General features: G+C 41.5%; 1 protein-coding gene across 3 annotated transcripts in view; it reads right to left on the reverse strand.

Annotated features, from left to right (window-relative positions):
- Positions 1 to 3,521: 3,521 nt before the first annotated feature.
- The window catches only part of Rad51b (RAD51 paralog B), a 527,314-nt gene continuing 513,692 nt past the window's right edge, over positions 3,522 to 17,143 (reverse strand). Inside the window, exons 10-11 of one of the 3 annotated variants that reach the window (XM_013016744.1) lie at positions 13,884 to 13,962; positions 3,522 to 3,956 (exon numbers count right to left, since the gene is read on the reverse strand). In XM_013016744.1, the coding sequence (XP_012872198.1) occupies positions 3,952 to 3,956; positions 13,884 to 13,962 (84 nt within the window). In that variant the 3' untranslated portion in view covers positions 3,522 to 3,951. Of the gene's footprint in view, positions 3,957 to 13,881; positions 13,963 to 17,143 lie in introns of those variants that run through there. The other 2 variants (XR_001175093.1, XR_001175092.1) reach the window with 2 other exon arrangements.

Consider the following 17,143-nt stretch of genomic DNA (forward strand, 5'->3'; position numbering starts at 1 on the left):
CCTTTTAACCCACTGACCTTTTCCAGAGTTTCTTGTGTCTGATAGCATGAAGGGGAAAGTATCTACAGTTAACTGGTCCTTTCTGGATACTCTCTTTCAAAAAAGTGTAGATAAAAACGGGCTGCAAAACCATTTGGTATCCCTTCCTCAACACCACTCTGTAGATCTTTGATGTATGCCAGATGATCCAAGGAAAGGTTCACATAAAGAAAAAAATGAAAAAGAATAGTGGTGTGTGGCAGTCACGTGTGTTTATTGATAGCTAGTTCTCTTTTCCTCCTAAACACAGGGGAAGCTTGTACTTTTCCATTTCCTTGGTGTTTGGCATGGCTGCCCAGCTGTGTAGTTATAGACATATAAGTAATGTATGTGACTCCTTGGAGGAAGAATTTAACTGTCAGTGTTTCTCCTCACACTTTTTTCTTGATCTCTCCTCTTTCACTCTGAAGTGGCAGCTTTTTGAAGGGCATGTTAATATTGAAGTACAATTCTAAGTCACTACATAGGAGACAGTGGTTCTAGAGACTCACGACATGGACAGACTTTAAGGGATTTTTTTTTGGGAGGGGGAGAGGGTTGTTTGTTTGGCAGCAAAATCAAATCTCTCCTGAGATTTGTACTCTATGATTTAGTTTTTCTTTCCTCTCAGATTCATTTGGAGTGCTGGAAAATTGGTGTTTCAATTGAGCTGTGCTTCAGCAGAAGTCAGAAAAGTAGGCAATGTGTTTTCTCTCATACTTACAGTATTGAACTTAGAAGTGTAATGGGTTCCTTTCTTCTATCTGAGGGCTTTGAATTCTGCAGTGAAATACAAGTTCTCTTTCCACAGCTAGAGGACAAAAGTGATAGAGATAATACTAAAATGAAAAGCAAGTAGTTCTAAGACCACATTTTTTTGTTGTTGTTGGTTTTGTTCAGAATCAGATATTTCACATTTCCCTTTGCTTTCATCCACTTCTTGCCCCAAACCTAAACCATTAACTTCCATTTCCAGAAGTCTCTTTAGGCAGTCTTTATTTTGTTGCTATCTCTGAGCAGTATCTTTTGGTTTTTTCCCCAATATACAACTTAAAAGAAAGCATCCACAGAATTCCGCACCTCTGAGTTAATCCAGAAATATTCTCAATTCTACCTCCGACTGCAGTGCCTCAACCAAATAGCTGTGTTCTGGGTAGACATTCATACAAACACACATACATGTGCACAAGATATATAGATATAGATATACACACATATATATGCATATACTCTTAACATCTCAGAATTGCATCATTAATTACTTTCAGTAAATGTAACAATGTAAGATACCTTGCTAGCATGCATGTCAGACTGAAAGGTTTTTTTTCAACCTGTTACCACCTGTGTCTTCCTTCCTGCACCCATTTGCTAGGCAACTTTCTTGCCCTTTGATGGTGGTAAAAAGTGATTACCTTCTGCCATCTTCTCAGCTTTATGCCCAGGCCTTGTGCAGTTGCTGCTTAGAGCAGAAGATCTAACCACCATAGGATTTCTGGTGATTCTTTTATTTGGAAAACATTCACAGGCATTCTATAGAATTGTGTGTATCGTAGTACTGTGGGAAGTAGTTTAGTGAGAGGCTTCAATGGCTTGTGAACAGAAATACCACAGGGGAAAGGGATGAAAGTGAGGAAAACAGGGACTGTCTGCACTTGAGTCAAAATTCTGTCCTTTCCAGTAAGAGACAGGTCCTCTCTTGTCTAGGTTCCTCATCAAGTTCACGCCCCTCTATTACATTCCCTTAGCCCTTTGCCCCTTTTCTGCAATAAAATTGACAGATTTCATGCTACGTTCATATCTATCTATCTATCTATCTATCTATCTATCTATCTATCTATCTATCTATCTATCTATCCAGCCATCTATATTATTTATATGGATTGTACTTTGACCTTCTTTACTCCCTAGTGTCTTCTTCCCCACCCAACTGATCACCCCAGGTAGACCCCTCTTTTAAACTCATATCTCATCATCATCATGATTATTTTATGATCTTGGTTAGCATTCTTTTTCCACTGGCTTTCCCTACAGGGAAATGTCTTAGCCACATCAGATGGGCCCCAGAAACCATAGGGGAAGAAAAGTAGAATCTTGTTCTCACTGGTTGCAGGATCCTGACTGAGGCCTCTATAATAAAAGATCAAAAAGAGAAAAGTATACGCATTTATTTAACACAAATTTTACACAACATGGGAGCCTTCACAAATGAAGACACAAAGAAATAAGGAAACCTATGGATCTTTATACTTAGGACAGTCATGCGGAAGTATGATTGGAGCATAAGAGGTATGATCTAATGGTAATAAACTAGGAGGGACTTAGCAGGGTCTGTTTGTTCATATTCTGTTGTACATCACTGTGTCTTCAGAGATAAGGACATTCCTTTCTTCTAGGTATAAGGAGGGCACCTCTGGAATGACGTTTTAATGATCTATTTGAAAGGAAGGACATCCAGGTTTTATGACCTGCTTCAGAAGAAGGGGGTGGGGGGGGGGATGAGACAGTAATCTTCTTGCTTCTGCTGTTTTCTCCTACTTGGGGTAGTATGTTCTCAACTCTGTCACCAATTCATGTCACAAGAATTCAAGGGAAACTTATGTGTAATCAGTTGCAAAGCTCAATTTGGTTTTCACAAAAATTCTGTGGAACACCTCAAGTTCTCAAAATATACCTCACTTAGCTTTTTATTTTAATTATTAGTTTGAGCCTTTGTGTAATACATTTCTTGAGGACAGGTATGCATCCTATTACTTTGGAGCTTCACCTGAGCACTTGATAAAAGCTCAACAATTTACTAAGTCATGAACAAACTCAGACTGCTATCTCTTTATTACTCCCTTGTGCCTTTGTGCACAGCTCTCTGTGGGGCACTGATAGGAGATGGTTTGATTCTAACCCATATCTTATATTTCATCCATATCCAGAGACTTCTAAGCTGCTTAAAATCTCTGAAGGGGGTGCAGGTAAAAGTGATTCTACAGTAGACAGTTTGGAGTCACTAACAACTTGGGTAGTCAGCCTTGGAAGGGGTTAAACCTCACAGACACTGCACTGAAAGAACTCAGCTGAAGTTTTGCTCCAGGGCTTCAGAGTAGTAGGAATTCATAGACTGGGTGTTCTGCTGGGAAGAACTAAATTATCCCATGGGTCACCGATTGATTTATTTGCTAATTGACTGGCCCAGCTTTGGGTTTGAAATCTATAGAAATCATTTCATCCTTTATTAAATTCTGCTCTGAATCTCAGTCTTTGTTCTGTAGGGTGATACAACAATATACCAGTGGAAGTTGCATTTACACTACAATAGTTAGGCCACTAATGACCTCCCAAATGCCACTAATACCATGCATACTCTTCGTGGTTGAATCTGAAACTGTCAGTGAATTCTGAGGTCACGGACCTCCCTGTGACACGGGGGCGTGCCTCCACACTCACGCCCGCTCAGCCTTCCCCGTCATTCCATGATTTCATTTATGAATCCGTTACTCTTGGGAGACCCCCAATTCCTTTACACCACTCTCTTTATTTGGTAGACAATACTTTATTCGGAAATGTTCCCTCCTGTAATTACAAATCTTGTTAGTCACCCTCCTCCTCTCCCCAGGAAGATTGTGGGCTTTAATTAATTAATGTGGCTAAACGGCTTTGAGGTGCCTGGTTGAAAGGTGCTATGTAAGTGCAAAGACCTCAGCCTTACATACATCTTGAGTTCTGAACAAAGGCTTCTTCGTCCACACCTTCCCTGCTAGGTCCGAAATCACAGGCTCAATGGTCTAGGAGCAAATCTGTTACCATCTCAACAGCAATCAACTAATTAATCCTCATTATGTTGGCTTCCGTTTCCTTCTTCCAAGTAGCACAGTCCTGTTTCATTTCACAAATCACACCCCCCATCAGCTCTAGACAAAGGTCACAGTATCCCTATGGCCTCTGTTAACCTGAAAGGAAAAAGAAAGAGAGAGAGAGAAAAAGAGAGAGAGAGAGAGAGAAAGAGAAATTTGAGAAGAAAACAACAACAAAAAACATATGCACTAACAATCCATCAGCAATCTAAATAAAACCCTGCAGCAGCAGTCTGCAAATCCCTATTGCTCATCTACCTAGGCACTCTGCTTGCCAGAGACATCCAGAGACACAGTGCAGGTGGGGGTCTGAGGTCCCACAGCTCTGGCTTGACTCTCCACAGTTACAAACAAAGGGCACTGGGTGGGAAAAGGTCATGTAGGAACGCAAGAGCCCCTCTCCAGATTTCTCTACTCTCCCTAAGTTTCCCCTGAGAAAGCCAGCTGCCATCTGTAGCCAGGAAGCCCTCACAAAGGCCAAGGACCATGATTTAGATGTTTTGTGCTACACCTAGCACACCAGAGCCCTTAACAAATGCCCAGTACTTCCACTATGATGGTAGCTATTGAAAGCAGCCCTGTGGGGGAGACTCAGCCTCTCTTAGGAAGGCTGCTGACCAAAACACTCCTTACAAGGTTGTGCCTCAGACCCTTTGTTCCAGTGGATGTGGGCAAGCCTCAGGGGGTCATGTCTTCACCGGCCTTCATTTATCCTCCCTATTGAAGGGCTCCTTCAGGACATCGGTCAGTCTCTGTGGGAAATGATTTGGAGAGCAACAAAAGAACTTGGGCCCTTTGGGGAGCCTTCAGAATTCAGTAAACATCTGGACATGGAAGGCCAGGTTCTCAAGCAGTCTAGCTGGGGACATGTCAAAAGAAGAGAAAGAGCTGTGTGTGCAATGCAAGCTCTCAGTTCTGTGGCGGCATTTGTTGTTGAAAGACACAGACGCCCCAGTAGGTGGATAGGAAGACTTTTCAAAAGCTCCTCTATTTGTCAGCGTTTGTGAGTGGAGCTCACTGTCAGTTCTCATGGTAAGTCAGAGGAAGTGGAAGTTTCGCATGGCTAGCGAACAGCATGTGATGGATGTTCCGATTCTGTACATATCACTAATAAATAACCCAACGTTGCGTAAGCCAGGTAGTTGTTGTTAAGCATTTCTGTTACCTTTGAGGCCTGGAAAGCACTTTCACGTCAAGGTGACTTATTGGATTCTTTGGGATGAACACATTTGAATTGACAAAATAAAACATGAGGTTCTAAGAGGCTAAGTGATTTACACTTGATCACAGGGGGAGATTCAAGGACCTGAACTCTTGACTCAGAATGTTCCCTTTATTGTTGACTCAATCCATTTAGAACACATTAGTCAGCATGATTCAACATTTGTCACTAATCAGCATTAGTGATGGAACTAATCAGCACTGCCCAGTGTCCTCAAATCTCCCTCCAACAGCAAAAGAAAATGGCCTCTGTCAAGAGACAATGGGATGCAGTTTTTGTCAGGATTCAGAAGCTGAATTCAGTTCAAGTCCCCATGCTCTCAGCCCTTAGGAGGCTCTTCTGTCATCTAAATGAGAAAGCGTCTATCTATTCTTGTATGACCCGCCGTTTGAGCCACCATAGCAAGTGTCTCAGTTTGCTGTCCATTAAACTTATCCAACACCCTTGGACAACTACTTAAAGATACCACTACTAAATTTATCTAACTGCTTTGTTTCTAATTGGATTCTGAGTTAGAAACTGTTGCTTTATTTGTTTGTCCCCCTCCCCACTTAGATGAGTGTTGTTTGCTTGCAAACAATAGATGTTCAGCAAATACTTGCTGAACTGAACTAGCTGGCATGGAGCTTAAACAGTATTCCAGAAAGAACACCAACTCCTTTTGAAAGAAGTTTTCATCAATGTCTAGAATTAATTTAACATCCTTTGGTGTTACTACCTGGACATTTTCACAAATGCAAATTGTTAAGTCTACACAAGGCTTGCAGGTTCTCAAAAAGGACTGTGGATCCAGTCTCACTTTAGTCCAGGTATTGGGATAGAGGCTCAGTTTTCTATAATCTTAGTTCAGCTGACATTTTGTTCTGTTTTTTTTTTTTAATGCAAGCAGAAAAGCACATTGGAGGGGGAAAATATATTTAGCCTATGGGCCCAAGTTCAGGACCTAGTTTGTACTATAAGCGCTAGAAACTTTTATTCAAGTTTCTTTCTCCCATACTTGTGCAACATATACTAAAGTTCCTGCCTGAGGGAGATTCTGTTTGAGAAGAGGGGGCTAAGATTTGGGGGTATTGATCCTTGATAGAATAACTGATGGTGACACTATTCCTTTGCTCAAAACTCTGGAATCAAAGACGGGGTGGAAGAAGGAGGAGGAGGAGAGATCATTTTTAACATACACGTAGTATTTACACAGCATTTCAAGAATACCAACTATATGCAGTAAGTCTAGTCCTAGGGTCTACACTATGGTGGGGATGAAGCTCTACAACTAGGATCTTTTTTTTTTAATTGTGAAAATACTGTACAGAGGGGTTACAATTACATGGGCAAGATAGTGAGTACATTTCTTATCAAGCATTGTAGCCTCCTTCTTTGTTTCCCCTTCCCATCCCTTCCCAGCCTCCCCCCACCCCCCACCTAATCCTCCCCCCCCCAAAGTTGTAAAATTCATTTTTGACATGACAACTTGTACTTCTCATTGTTGCAACGGGTCCACCTGTATCCTTATGAAAGGGCTGTGGCATCGAACATTCACTTTCTCCCCCTTTCTCTCATGGTAATAGAGCCCCAACATTTATTTGGGTATAAAAGCACTCAAATTGTTAACTATATCTTCAGCCATTCTTGTATGTGTTTGCATATATACATATTAGTCAACATTATATATAGCACAAATAAAGTTAATAGCTTTTAGTTAATGTCCTTAGAGAAAGGACAATGTTTTCCATCATTCTTCCCACCATCATGTTATATTCCACATAAATTCTGTTGCTGGATAGAAGACATGATGTTCAGCTATTCTAGGGACCATGACAAAAATACCATAGGTGTGATGGAGCCTGGACAAACATGGGAATCTGAACTATTCCAGCTCTAAACTATGTTCCTTCCCAATGCTAAAGGAGCAGGCAACAAACTTTATAATACTGTTAGTTTAGAGAGTGGTTATATCCAACTGCTCGCAGGGAATTTCCTGAAGGAACATTCTATCGGTGTAAGTGGTCTATTTTTGCCTAGAATTTCAAGACTGCCAGATTCAGGATGGGCCTGGAGTATGTCAATAAAGACCTGCAGAGCTTGAGAGATTAAGCGGCTGAAGGGACCGCCATGATGGAAGAGGAGAGGGCTCCAACCCATTTCTGATTTTCCAAAATCTCAGGTCCAGGCTGCAAACTCACTCCTGTGACAGTGAATCTCACTCACTTTACCTTTTTGGAACTTAAGTTTCCTCACCCAAAGACCAAGATAAGAACTAAGAACTAAGATAAAGCCTAAAAACACTCTTTTGGGGGAACTATGCTCACAATTAACTTTAGAAGTAATAAAATAACTTCTATGAGTAAACATTTAAGTACATGCAAAAATGCACAGATTAGTGAATCTCTCTAGAGAATATAGTAAACATACACTCCAATGACAAAGATGAAATAGACATTTATAAAGAATATATAATAAGACTGTCCATGGGAACCTGACAGGAAATACATAATTAGAGACAATGTAAATTGATAATTCCCTTTGGAGAGCAGTATTTGAATATATATTAAAGATAAAAATGTACATACTTCTTTAGTACATACAACTTAAGGTTTTCTTTCTGCTTCTGAAGTATATTTAGATTTTTTTTGTATTTGTACTGACTGTGTTCATATGGTTTTTTTTTTTTTTTTGGGTCCGGTCATGGGGCCCGAACTCTGGGCCTGGGCACTGTCCCTCAGCTCTTCAGCTCAAGGCTAGCACTCTACCACTTGAGCCACAGAGCCACTTCTGGCTTTTTTTCTTTTTGCTTATGTGGTGCTGAGGAATCGAACTCAGGGCCTCATGCATGCAAGGCAAGCACTCTACCACTGAGTCACCTTCCCAGCCCTGTTCATATGGTTTAGCTAAGGTTTTCGAAATCAACTTCCTGTAGCTGTATTGGTTTCTAAAATAAAATTTGAGCTGTTGAAAATTTTTTAAAAAGGTGCAATTTGTTATATGTGTTTTCCAAGGCATCGGTGACACTTGGCCTGACAAGGACAAATGTTTCAGCCCACACTACTCTTCTCTCCATGACTTTTGGGAGAGAAGTTTGTGCTCTTTGTCTGCACTTCCGCAGGAGGGCCAGGGAGGAAATTCACCAGGTTCATACCTCCATACTGGGGTGGAAATTGAGAATCTTCTAGGTTACTTCGAGTCCACCAGGCGGAAAACATACAACTAGGTTACTAATTCAAACTGAAATGGCAGTATTTGGTGGGGGAGGGGGAGAGGGACTTTTTCCATTAAAATATCCAGTTGACTTAGTGACTGAGAAAATGGTATGGAAGAATTTAACCTAAGTTTGTGACTAGGGAATAAAGAAGGTGAATGGTTTTTCTGATATGCTTCAAAAAGTGGTCAAGCATGACATTCTAGATTGGAACAGCAAAGCCAGAAAGAGGAGGCACATAGCTTTCCAGCTCTCAAAACAAATCAAAACAAAACCCAAAAACAGTAACAACAAAACATTGTTTCTTCTGAGTCCCTATACCAAGTGATTGAAGCTAGTTTTGAATCCAGAAACCTCTCTGGATCTATGTCAGATAAATTAGTATAGAACAGCTTGGGCGGGATTTAGTGCTCCCTTCTCTCTTCTCAGGTCAGCCCCTTCCTTGGACGCTCGCTGGGAAAAGTGAGGTGCTGGCTTCCCCTGGGCCTCCTGTGGCGTCAGAAGCACAGGCTGACTGCCATTACCATGTTCTGGGTGCTACTACAATGGGGCTTGCTGAGGAGACAAAGGATACAACCATGGCAGATACAAGGTGGAATTAGACTTCACTAAACAACTCTCCTTTGTGTGTATTGTATGTGTGTGCGCACACACACACATGCACATCATGATACGGGATTTGAGCTCAGGTTCTGGGTGCTGTTCCTGAATTTTTTCACTCAAGGGTTAGCACTGTATCACTTGAACCACAGCTCCACTTCTGGCTCTTTGGTGGTTAATTGGAGATAAGAGTGTTAGGGGCTTTCCTGCCCTGGCTAGCTCTGAACCATGATCCTCAAATCTCAGCCTCCTGAGTAGTTAGGATTATAGGCATTGTTGTAAGGTGAATCATCCCAGAAGGCACATTTTAAAATATATAATACTGGAGTCTTTATTAGACCGTTAGCAGGATGCAGGCAGCCAGTTGTTACAAAGGCCTGTGGCTCGCAAATACACATAACACAGCTAGGAAATATGCTAAAGAGGAAAGAAAGAACAAAAACAATACCAACAATCCAATTCAGCTTCAATGGAGAGCTGAATTGGGATGCCATGATGACTGGCGATGAGTCAGGAGACAGGACACAGGACACAGGACACGATCACGGAGACACATGTGGCATGGTGTAAGGGCCGTTAGGCTGGTCCAGGCCTAAATAGGTTGGTGCAGGGGGCAGATCCTCAGGAAATTCCCAGTCCCAGGCACTGGACTGACAGATTCGATAACCTATGAGCCAAGTGCCCATTCCTGCCTCCAGGGATCCTGGCACACCCATTACCTGGGAGACAGGTGATGGGGGGGGGTCCTCCTCCAGCATAAAGACAAAATGTCAGACCCTACCATCCACCATGTGGCCAATATGGTACCAGCCAGACCTGACCTCCTTACTTCAACATGAGTCATTACTTCAACATGAGTCACTAGCACCTGGCCCTTCCTTTCCCTTTCTTTTTGTAGTCAGGTTCTTTGGAGGCCTGCCCTACTCAAGTCAACTTGTTTGCCTTTCCCTCATTCTGGGCTAGCCAACACTCTCAGAGTTTTTACATTTGGTGAGTAATGGGCTTTTCACTGGGAAGATGCAAAGGGGGAAATGAATTCAGGACTCCCCCTCATCTACATCTTTCCTACTCCAGTTTTACAAAGGGGCTGAACTCTCCTTTTGCCCCTACCTGGCTCCCTCTCAGGCTGAGCTGTTGGTGAAGCTGGTGGCTTCCAGCTCACTCTCCTTTGAGGCCCAAGAATTTCCAGGGCCTAGAGCCCAGCCAGGAGAGGCCAGGCAGACAAAGGATGGTATTACCATCATGTTAATGGCCAAGTCCTGTGGCCTCCTGAAGATGCTGGGAGGTGAGTTTGTTTTCCTTATCTTTCTTTCTTTCTTTCTTTCTTTCTTTCTTTCTTTCTTTCTTTCTTTCTTTCTTTCTTTCTTTCTTTCTTTCTTTTTCTTTCTTTCCTCCTCCTCCTTCTTCTTTTTCTTCTTCTTTTTGGCAAAAGGAGAATAGTTCCACTTTCTCTTTTACTACAATAGCATGGACAGGCTCCTTCAAATGTTTCAAAAAGCTGCCTGAGAAATCTCTAACCAGCTCCTCATCCCTCTAGCCTGCCCTTTCTTTGTCCCCCTCCCCATTCCTGTGAACAAAGGGGAGAGAAGGGTGTCAGGCCCCTAGTAGCCGCCGGTTCTCAGAATTCTAATCCCTAAGAATGGCCTGTGGAGCTGAGCAATCGCATTTTACCCTCACCTTTTATTCCCTCCTTGGGCCAGCCAGTGCACTCAGAGAGTTCAGGTATTAAAGGAAAAAAAAAATCCCTCCAAGGTCTGAAGCCTATAGGATCTTGGAATAAAAGGCATGGAGGGACCATTCCCATGTTCACCTGCCTCCAGGGAACCCTGCCTGGAGTGTTTTTTCCCACCATTCCAGCCTGGTTTTATTATAGAGATGGATGTCAAGCCATGGTGCAGGTGGCTTCTCTCTTAGTTGGAAGCATGGGAACTGCCTCAGTCTACCATTTCCTTCTCTGCTTCCATGCCCCACAGACATGGTTGCAGGTGCTACCCAGAGCTCAGTGTACCAACTCCATGCCATCCCTGGCCATCATGTCAAAGCAGTCGTTCACACCAGCCAAGTTTCTGTGTCCCCTTCCAGGGAGCAAAGGTCTCTCTGCTTTAAATCTGGGGAATTGTGGCTTACATCTGTAATCCTAGCTACTCAGGAAGCCTGGGCAGGAAAAGTCCATGAGAATCTTATCTCCAATAAAACTAACCTCCTCTCCCCACAAAAATCTGGAACTGAAGCTGTGGCTCAAGCGGTAGAGTGATAACCTTGAGCAAAAGAAGCCGGGCCCTTAAGCTCTAGCCCTAGAACTGGCACCAAAGGACAACAACAAAAACCCCAAACCTAGGGAATTGGACAGGTATGTTTTAGCTCAGTCATTTGGTAACAATAGGGAAAAATAAGCCTTATGTTCCAGCCTTTGGCATCTCAAGGATACAACTATACCAAGCTAGATGAATGGTAAGCCTCCTAGAAGAATTGGGTAAGGCTGAAGAGAGACACCTTTAAAAATCACCCAGGCTAGATGACACTTATAATGAATCACACAATAAATATCTTTATATGAGAAAATCTGATATTTTTATATGTGATATAATCTGATAATTTTATATTCTCAACTTCCTTCTTCCCTTCCTTTCTAAGTGCTGGTTGTGACTCAGTCTCACTTTACAGGCCACTAATGGGTCACAGCAAACTTTCCAGAGCCTTGAATCATATTTTCATTTTCAAGCTGACAAAACTAGGTCCCTAGAGTTTTGTGTTTGTTTGTTTTTTCAAATTCATACCAAAGCTAGAACTGAGATCCAAGGGTTCTTTCCAAGGATTCCCCTGTTGTTGTTGGGTTTTTTTCCCCTCTGGAGAGCATATCTAGCCATACTCCCAGCCTCTCCCCCCCAAAATCTTGGAGCACATAGCAAGAAGGCCAGGAATATATAAGATTATATTTGGTTCATGACTGATAGAAGCAGGAGGGCTCTCCAATGTCTAGAAACCTCAAAGAGGGAAACGTAGCTGAGAGGGGGGAGGTGGATGGTGGGGATGGTGGGGAAGGGTTGGAACAGGTTGCTTCCAAAGCAACCAGTGAGGTTCTGAAGTCTCCCAGGCATTTTCCTTCCCAAATTCACAGGTTGTGGGAATCTTACATCAGAAGACTTCTTTCTGAATTTCCTCTTTTTGAAACACACTGCTCCAGTCAGTTGTCTTTAGCAAGATACCTCCTATCTTTCTCATATCACCTCTTGTTGCATGTTGTCTGTAGTTACTGTTTTAAAATTCTACCAATTCATTGCATTTCTAGTTTCTAATTTATCTAAATGTCCTTGTCAAAACCATGATCTTAGTCATGAGTTCTAGGGAGGCAACCCAGTGAATCTTGTCCCCACAAATTACCTCAAGCCATGTTAGACCAGGCCTAGAAATGCTGTTTATCAAAGAAACATTATAGTACAGCTTTTAATACAAGCTATCTAGGTGGAACAGATTCTTTTCCTCCTGAAATTTATCTTGTAATCTTCCATACAAGTTCTTGAAATTTTCATTTAAACTTGTTTTCAGCTAGATTTCTAATCTTTTAAGACATCCTCTAAAAATGAAGAGCTCAAAGCCACTCTGTGAACTGGGTAAATATAAACCTAGCTTGCTGATTGCTTATTAGTGATACACCCTTACAGAGTATGTAACAAAGGGGCCTGCTATTTGCTTTGCTTAATCTGGTCTTAAAATCTCTGCCTCTTTGTCAGAAAACAATATTTGCAATTGTGAAAAAAAATATTTACCAAGGAACTTGGATAGCACAAGTCAAAGGCTAAGAGCCAAAGGTCAGCAGTTCTTACCCCAGTTTTCTGTGGACCTGGGAGCTGCTGTACCAACAACCCCACTGCTGGGTGAGTCCATTAAGGAGCATATATTTTAGAAGGGGAAAAGCAGGGAGGGCTGCAGCCTGTTCCTCCCTCAGAAGCACAAACTCCGGGCCTACCCACAGAATCCCTGCTGTGTATCTTCAATGCCATGTACATCCTCAGGGGGGCTATTGCAGAAACTGCTTTGTTTCACAAACCTGAGAGAAAAACCTCAATTTGCAAACTCCTACAGGGCAGACATGGTTCCCACACAAATTAATGCTAATGCTTCTCTCAGGTACAAACTAGACGCTCACCTATGTATCTCTGTATGGGCTTCTTGTCTGATAGTAGGCAACAGATGTGTATCCTGAACACTTTCTTTCTTCTTTTTTTTTTAATCTATAGAGCAGCTTTATACATTCAAATGGTGTTGAACTGTGTTTGAATGTATCCCTGTGTATTTAATTTCTTTTCTGGAAGAATTCGGCAGTCAGGAGCCCTTCCTAACCATCAGAGTACCCAGAGTTTTGGAATGAGCTACCACGACAGCTCAGTTGTGGCCTTGAGATATTCCACTTTGAGCAAGAACTCAGCTCCTTCCAAGTCTAAGTTTATGCCACAAGGCCCATGTTGGCAAGGCCTGGAGCAGGGCCTGTTAGGACTTGAACACAAGGAAAGGAAATGGAGTAACTACAAGAAAACCATGGAAATGGGCTCCTGGGGCCCTGGCATAGTGTCCTGTAGGTGGCAGGCCCAGATAATGCTGCAGCTTGTGAAGCATTTATTGCCCAGTTTACACCCCAGAATCTGTGAAGAAGACAGGTGTTGGCAATCCCTCACTTTGTTGATTTGATTCTTATTATTTGGTTGTTCCACTGTGGTTTTGCTTAGTTTTGCAATGATGGGGCCCTGCACATGCTAGACAAGTACTGTACCACTGAGCTACGGCTAAGGCCCTTCCACTCACCTATTAAATTCTGTAGCTGTCTCTCACCCCCTTCCTCAAACTTCTATCAAATTCTTGCTACAATTGTTAATCTTTTGATTTTATTCACCTTGGCCTTTGAATCTGTCCTGAAATAGATTCCAAAAGGACCACAGCAGTAGTTACCACTAGCAATGGGCAGCACTGAGTATTCTCAGCTTAAATAAGTGATACAATCTAAGGATCTCACCTTGAAGAACCAGGCCTTCCTCCTTGATGCTGTAGACAAATGAGGTGAATGGAGCCAAAGGTGACTTGGCAATAAGAATCTGCAGAGAAAACATATTTTTCCAGGGTGAGACAAAAGATCAGGAATGAGCTTCTATGGCTCTTTCTACTTTGACACAAAATGGTAAAATATGGCCATGAGCAATCCACTTTATCATTTTAAAATATTTTGGAACAAAATATTCAAATGATCACTATTTTTTTCAAACTGGTCACCTTGGAACAATGCTATGCCAAATATTCTAACACTGAATGCCATATTCTTGAACCAATTCTTGCAGAAATAGCATTCATTATTTTAGGTGACATGGTTCAATAGCTACCTTTCTGCTCAAGCCTAACTTGACTCCTAATTTTATCCATAAACTTAGCTATTAAAAAAAAAACAAAGAAGAACCTCAAAGCTACCTTAAAATTACTGTCATTATACATACTCAAATACTGCAACTTGCTAAGACAAAACAATTGTAAGTGGCTTTATCAACGCTATTCTCACTAAGTCACTTTCTCATATGACTAACACTGTACAAGTGTGTTTTCCATGTGTTTTCTTGACTGTAGAGTTGGTCACATGACTGGTGGCAAACAGGTTGTGCCAGTTCCTAGCTTAGACCTCAAGAAGCTCAAGTACTTCCATTTGTTCTTTTACACTTTTGCCATTGACAGAGGAAAATATGTTCAGGGTAGGTTGCTGTCTCAGAACAAGAGTAAGAGATATCTAAAGCAGAGCTGGCAGCCAGGCCCAGCCTAAACAGTTGTCCCTCTGGAGACCCACCTGTGAACTAAACATTGTTGTACACCTCTAAGCTTTTGGGGATGGAGTGAGAAGTAATATCATGGCAAGTGCTGACCCATATTCCAATCAAAACAAAATCTAAAGTGTACTGAACATGGCGTTCTCCTGAAAACAAATAGCTACTGGAAAGAGAAAATCATTAAAGTATTTAAAAAGTCGGAATTATTATCTTATATGTTTCTACAGAACTTCAAAGAACTGGTAGATTATTCATTTAGATACCAAGGAACAGAAATAAGTAACAAGGTCGTCCATGTGACTTTAAAAAAATCTGCTGCTCATAGTCATAGTATATTTTCTAAATCATTCCTGTCTGAAGAACATTTAGTACTTTGCTTCTATAAACTACATTTTTCAAAATCTGCTATAAAGCATTGCTTGTATTAAAAGTGATGCTTTTTTCATTCATTACTTTATATGTTGAGGACATTATGTTCTATTCTTTTAGCAATAGACAGTTAAAATTAGGTATAAATGGGGGAAAGCTTTTTTCTTTTCTTTTCTTTTTTTTGGGGTGGGGAGGGAGAGGAGGGCTGGTCTTGAGGCTTGAACTATGGGCCTAGGCCCTGTCCCTGAGCTTCTTTTGCTCAAGGCAAGGCTAGCATTATAACATTGGAGCCATAGCTCTACTTCCAGGGTTTTTTTTGTAGCTAGCTAGAGATAAGCGTCTGAAGGATGTTCTTGCCTAGGCTGGCTTGGAACTAATTCTTAGTTCCCAGCCTCCAGGGTAGCTAAAATTACAGATCTTAACTACTGGGTGCTCCATTTGTAATATTTTTACATTGTGTGGAATTCTTAACTATGTACATAAACAAAGAAGGATAGCAAAGAACATATATAGAAAGTTACCCCAAATTCCCCAATTTATTTAATACTTTCTGAGTGTCCTACATGTACTCTACATGGTGCTATGTTAGGGAGAGAATGAAGAGGTAGTCACTGAACTTATGCCATATGGTTACAAAATAATTTATTTACTGGAGTTTCATTTTGTAAATATGTACATATATACATAAAATATCCGGAAATGAATATATATTAAGTAGCCATCAATGAGTGGGTAAATTAGTTATTTAAAACATAAAATAATAAGCATTTCTGTTGGAATAAAGTTTTATTTAAAAAACTTTAGAAAGAAGCTGAGTGACAGTGTTCATGCCTATATGTTAGTTACTCAGGAGGCTGAGATCTCAGGATCAAAGGTCAAAGACAGTTGTGGTAGGAAAGTCTGTGAGACTCTTCTCTCCAATTAACCACCAACAAACCAAAAATGGAGCTGTGAGTAGGACAGCACCCAGGCCCTGCATTCAAGCCTCAAGACCAGCACCAAAACAAACAAATAGAAATAATAAATATAATTTCTGGGAATTTTATTGTAATATTCCTACTGAAGGATATCAGTTTTCTCTTATACAAATAAAAATAACATTATCAAAAAAAGTAACGGTTTGATATAAAACCACTTAGGTAATCAGGAAAGCAAGGAAGAATTTCAAACAACCAAAAACCTTACACATATTTTTTGTTGTTGTTGTTTTGTTTTGTTTTTTTGTCAGTCATGGGGCTTGAACTCTGGGCCTGGGCATTGTCCCTCAGCTCTTCAGCTCAAGGCTAGCACTCTGCCACTTGAGCCACAGTGCCACTTCCCTTACACATATTTTTATATATTTTATATGTATTTAATATGTATTTTAATGTATTTAAATTCAACAAACACTTACTGACTGTAAGTTTTAAAAGGTAGTGAAAAATGGAGTGAACACTTCATGGATTCTAGTCATAAAGTTTTAGTCTAGCTCTTCTACTAATCAGCTGCCTATGTTTCCCACCCCCCTGCCACTTCCCTTCTTGCTTTAGTAAATAACTGTCCCACTTTTTACACTTCTCTGCCTCTTTTACAGCTAGATGTGACAATGTGAATAAAAAAAATAAGTGGGCTCCTTCCTCACCACATACTCTTTTCTTTCCTTCCTTCCTTCCTTATTTCTTTCCTTCCTTCCTTCCTTCTTTCCTTCCTCCCTTCCTTCCTTTTTGTATGGTCATGGTGGGGCTCAGGGTGTGGGTGCTATCCCTGAGCTTTTTCCACTCAAGGCTAGCGCTCTACCACTTAGAGACACGGCTCTAGTTTCAGTTTACTGGTTGTTAATTGGAGGTAAGAGTCTCATGGACTTTCCTGCCCTGGTTGGCTTCGATCTGCTATCCTCAGATATCAGCCTCTTGAGTAGCTAGGATTACTGGCGCCCAGCTCCTCAGTTTGTTTTCATAAGAAAACTGCATGTCCTTGAGTTCCCTCTTCCCCTTCCCAAAGGCTGGAGCCAGTTCCATCCACAGTGACATAGACAAAACCTGCAGCTACTGAAGCAACATAGGAGGAGAAAACTAGGTGACCTCAGAGGGTATTCAAGCCTCCACGGGGGGGGGGGGGG

This window comes from Dipodomys ordii, unplaced genomic scaffold (assembly GCF_000151885.1).
Source record: "Dipodomys ordii isolate 6190 unplaced genomic scaffold, Dord_2.0 Scaffold2, whole genome shotgun sequence".
NCBI classification, from domain to species: Eukaryota; Metazoa; Chordata; class Mammalia; order Rodentia; family Heteromyidae; genus Dipodomys; species Dipodomys ordii.